Genomic DNA, 5360 nt, shown 5'->3' on the forward strand with positions numbered 1-5360 from the left:
TGTCAACTTTAGATGTTCACTGAGGGTAATATATAAATTTGGTCTGTATATGATCTTATCTTTCTATCGGATATCTTTTATGCCATTTTGAAATGCAAGTTGAAAGAATTGTGAGAGAGTCGTTTTTCTTTTTCAGACAGATCGAAAGAAAAGATTTCACTGGATATTTCTTGACGTTTGATCAACTACCTTCATTAATTTTTCATGCATTTAGTCTGAAGTTATTGTTTTGAAGATGGAAGTAATTTTAACCTATAATAATCAATATCATTATGTCAATGTTTTGCTGTTTAACTATTTTTTACTTGGTGAAACCAAATGCATTCCAATTTGAATATCTTAAGGTGATTGTAAAGAGGCTTTCTAAAATTTTAATGTGTATCAAGGACACTATTAGCAGTGAATCTGCATCATTGTAATTTTCTGTCTGACATCTGGGGTCCCCGCAATTCTAAAACTAAGATCTACAGAAGATTGACTGAAAATAGGAATGGTGCTAATGGATGCTATCAAAGGTCCCTGATATACATAAGTTCACAAAACTTTTTACAATCCCTTTAAGTTTGTTATCAAAAACAAAAAGAACAGAGTAAATCAGTTATTTCAACAAGTCAGTAATATTATTCACTCCAGAAGATAATAATATTGAAGAGGGAAAATAGAAAGCAGCAGGTTAAAAAAGGTTGGATATTTTCAGGATATATAATAGTATAATACAGTTTAGTAACTATATAATTTAGTACTATAGTGTTGGCATGCTGCTTACTAATGACACTCATTCATGGTGGTGATAGGTGACGAAATTTCACAATCAGTTTTTACATAGATTTCAAAATCATAAAAAAGCAAAAATAGATAGGGGACCAGCTTTAATTTTTTTTTTGTACAATGAAATGAAATGCAGTTGTAATTACTTATTTTCTGCTTAGAATTTGGCAAATGAAAATGTACAACACTATACAGTGCGAAATGAGAAGTTTAGCAAAAGGCTAGGTTTTTTCAGATTGCAACTGAGATTTTGTCTGTGCAAAGCAAAAAAAAAAGATGCTAACATCTGGTAACATACTGGTACCAAAATGGCCATTGGCCAAGCTGTCAACAATCCAAAATGTCTTATTTGTCTGTACAATGATCCAAAGTGACTCATTTGCCACTTGAAATGATCCAAAGTGGTTCCTTTGCCATTTGAATGATCCAAAGTGGTTCCTCTGCTACTTGAAACAACCCAAAGTGGTTCCTTTGCTACTTGAAACAATCCAAAGTATCTTGTTCTCCAAGAACAAAACTTGAACATGGGCAATTACTCAAATGTGTCGCATTGTCAATGCCTCTTTGCCACAGTAAACAATCCAAATACCTATATCTTTTGAAGTGAGTCACTTTTATAACATAGCCTAATTGAGCCTTACTCTGCGGTAGAGTTAAATAAGTAAACTAGCCACACAGAAAGGCAATATAACAATTTGTTGTCTAAGATACAATGAAAATGAGATTTTTCTAAAAAATCAAAGCTGGTCAGAAAAAGGAAATTAACAACAAGAAATCAATATACATGTATTTAGCCAGGAAAAGTTCATTCTTCAGAATATAAAAAGACCAATTCATAGATGACTGCCCGAAACAATTACATTGCCAAATAAATAGATCTGCCAATTATAATACCTAAATAAATTCTTTGAAAATAAAATGAAAGCAAAGAAAATATGACATGAGTAAGCGAGCATATACCTTACTTCCTAATGTGGATACTCCCAGTCTTACCCGACTTCGTGATACACTGGAAGCCGATGAGCTGATAGAACTGATGGAGTCTTGGCTACCACTACGATCTCTTGTACTACGTAGACTTGTATTCAAGGATCTAGTCATGGCATTAGCATTAGGTACGTAGTTAGCGGATATCTTGGTTACTTTGTGTATAGGTGCAAATAATCCGAACATTGGTTTACAATCAAAATATCTGAAATGAGAAGGAAAAAAGAGCTAATATATCAATCTGAGAGCGATTCGTAATATGTGACATACCGTACGTATGTAATTAACCATCCGAAAAATCACAATCCAGTCAATGAATGTCTGGTACCGTAATACTTTTCCAGGGAATAACCGGACGTCATTTTTGCTATTTTAAGCTATTTTGTAAGTGAAGACTTTTGCTTCTACGCAATACGGATAAATAGGAGTGATTTTTTCACTAAGGAATACCAACCACTCTTGCATCACTACGGACAAAATGAGTCTGGCCTTAAAAACATACTGAGTTATACATCCTTGGCATATATTGAACGTTATCTTTCCTGTTCTGACAAGTTAAAGAATTATATAGCTTTAAATATCAAAATTTAGAGATGAGAGATTTTAGCCTTTCTAAGCTTCTGCTTCAGATGATGATCTTGAGTCTCTTGAGTCAAAATGATCTTCTCTGATATTTTCCTCAAAAAATGCATTGGAACAGATGGTTCTCAATTAAGAAAAATCACAACCAACCTTTTACCAGCCACAGCGCCATCATTTTTGCCCATCTGTTCATCTAGCTCTACACCTGCCCAGTCTCCTTTCGCAAACTCAGTTTCACCCATAAATCTCAATACACCAGTCTTAGATCCACTCACTAGAACTCTATCACCAATCTTTACTCCACCTTTACCAGGCATAGGTGTGGATGTAGCTTTAGGCACAGTTGCAGACACAGAATTATTCAGACTGGTAGTAGAACTAGATGGTGCCTTGCTACCAGCTAAACCAAGTCGACTTTGAGGTCTATGAGGTGTGTTTAAAGGTAAAGCTCCATTGGTCATTCCACCAGAACTATTAACAGAACCAGCTGGACTTTCTCCTCTTGAATCACCGGGTTTAGGAGTTGAAGGTGGTATTGATACTGGTTGCCGGGTTAATTTAGACACCCGGGAAAAGACCCCTTTCATGGGTTCACATTGAAAGTATTTAACACCGTTAACTGAACCGTCATTTTTACCAACCGGTTGATCTAACACTACACCGGCCCAATCACCAGCTGCAAACTTAGTCTCACCAATAAAAGCTATACGTCCTGGTTTAGTTCCTCCTAACCACACGCGATCACCGATCTTAAAATCATCTGTGGAATGGGTTTCAGCTGTACATTCAGGACCTAATCAAAAATAATACCAATCTGTACCTTGACAAATACTAATCAAATTTAATTTTGGGTTTAAACCTGTGTGCTTTGCGTGGGTAACATTAGAGCAATTAAACTTTTACAGTAAATTTAGATGCAACTGAAACAAACTTGAATAATAATTATAAATTTATATCAAGTCATTATGGTTTATTTTAAAATTCAAAGATGTAAATTTCCAGAACAACCTAAATTTTGTATTCTTCTTATAATTGAAACAAGATCAAAATTATTTACTCAATGGATTGAGGTTTTTTCATAAATTTTGCCTAATGCTAGACTGACACTATCCCGAACTTAATCAAATCTCGCTTTTGAAGAATTCAAACATCAAATCAAAAAGTCAAAGTTTAAAAAAAAAGCAACTGGCATGTATATAGATTGAAAGCAAGGGATATAAAAACATGCAGGAATAAAAAGCATATCTACTTGCAAATAAAATATGCCAGGCACAATAATGCAAAAACATACATGCAATCCATAATAAAAATTTTCAGAATAAAATATTTCACCCATCCCGTATTCTAATTGCAATTGTTGGACCCTGATATTCTAGTCTAGGCCTTAATAGAGTTTGCAGTTAAGTTCCAGCATTTCTGTGCTTGATCCTGACATGGTATGCTTTAAGCATAAAAAATTTTATGTATATATTAGCTACAGCACATTTCTATTTAATTATAAGAGAACAGAAAGTCTGGTTGTAAATTTGAGAAGTAATACTGTCAGCTGAAATCATATTCTATCAACTGTTTAGAACAAATACTTAGATGATGTTTAAAAAGATGTTTCAAGTCCCAACCCAGCCAGCCTGTGAGCTACAAGTCACTATAAACGTGTGAAGATCAAGTCAGTCTACCATTAAGTAAGAACAATCCTAGTTTTGTATAAAGGAATGTACTGGCCTGTGAAGAATAATAATAAGTATGAATTTTTTGTATAGACTACAACCCATAATATCAATATTGACCAAGCCATGTAGATAAAAATAGATATACTACCCATCACCTAAAATCTACAATTATCTCAATTTCTTTAGTAAAAATTCTATCCCCATATGTCTCATTTATAAGAGAACAGAAAGTCTGGTTGTAAATTTGAGAAGTAATACTGTCAGCTGAAATCATATTCTATCAACTGTTTAGAACAAATACTTAGATGATGTTTAAAAAGATGTTTCAAGTCCCAACCCAGCCAGCCTGTGAGCTACAAGTCACTATAAACGTGTGAAGATCAAGTCAGTCTACCATTAAGTAAGAACAATCCTAGTTTTGTATAAAGGAATGTACTGGCCTGTGAAGAATAATAATAAGTATAAATTTTTTGTATAGACTACAACCCATAATATCAATATTGACCAAGCCATGTAGATAAAAATAGATATACTACCCATCACCTAAAATCTACAATTATCTCAATTTCTTTAGTAAAAATTCTATTCCCATATGTCTCATTTATGATTCAGTGTTCATCTTCACAATCTAACTAGGTACCGTACTTTTCTTGAATCACAGAAGAGTTTTTAAATGCATTGATCTTATTGGATTGTATGCTACCAAATACAGCCAATCAGAGCCTTTGATACAAAGACTGACAAACAATATGGCTGAATGCCAAATCGAGGGCTATGACTGATTGTTTTACCAAGTGTACAATCCAATCAAAATGCTGCATTTACAAACTTTTGAGATACAAGAAAATAGCCTCATTTTGCACTATTCCAATTTTCGATCAGACGTCTGTGCCCTGTGCTTCCTGCAATTGCACTAAAACTAAGAAGACCCTATGTGATCAAGCATATTTTGCGATAAGTGATGTCATCAAACACAGATGTCTGATTGAAAGATTGGAATGATGCAAATTGATGATTTAAGTGAAAGATTTTAGAAATCTCCTTTACAGTCCCTTCTTTCACTGAATAATTATAAAAAGAAAATTGAGATTATTGAAGACTAAAATGGGGTGAAATGTAGACGATAACTTGCCTTTACTTGATGATGAACCTACAGACCAAAAAGTCTTCATGATATAATGATGTACAATGATAATGACACTTCTTGAAAAGGAGACCAAGCAAATTTTAGATCTGAATTTTGAAATTTTTTTTTGTAAATCAAACTTAAATTAGGTTTGTTCAAGAATATTTGTATAATAGTGGTTCTTACAGTCAGACGTTTCAAAAGAAATTTCAAAAATTCCTGAATGG

General features: G+C 33.6%; 1 protein-coding gene across 1 annotated transcript; it reads right to left on the bottom strand.

Moving 5' to 3' along the window:
* Positions 1 to 1662: 1662 nt before the first annotated feature.
* LOTGIDRAFT_131841 (hypothetical protein) lies at positions 1663 to 3128 on the bottom strand (the record flags this gene model as incomplete). Its single annotated transcript, XM_009066422.1, has 2 exons — positions 1663 to 1960; positions 2488 to 3128. Coding segments are annotated over 2 exons (939 nt in total), but the record flags the coding sequence as incomplete, so codon positions are not given.
* Between the last annotated feature and the right edge of the window lie 2232 nt (positions 3129 to 5360).

This window comes from Lottia gigantea (assembly GCF_000327385.1).
Source record: "Lottia gigantea unplaced genomic scaffold LOTGIsca_76, whole genome shotgun sequence".
Classification (NCBI taxonomy): domain Eukaryota; kingdom Metazoa; phylum Mollusca; class Gastropoda; family Lottiidae; genus Lottia; species Lottia gigantea.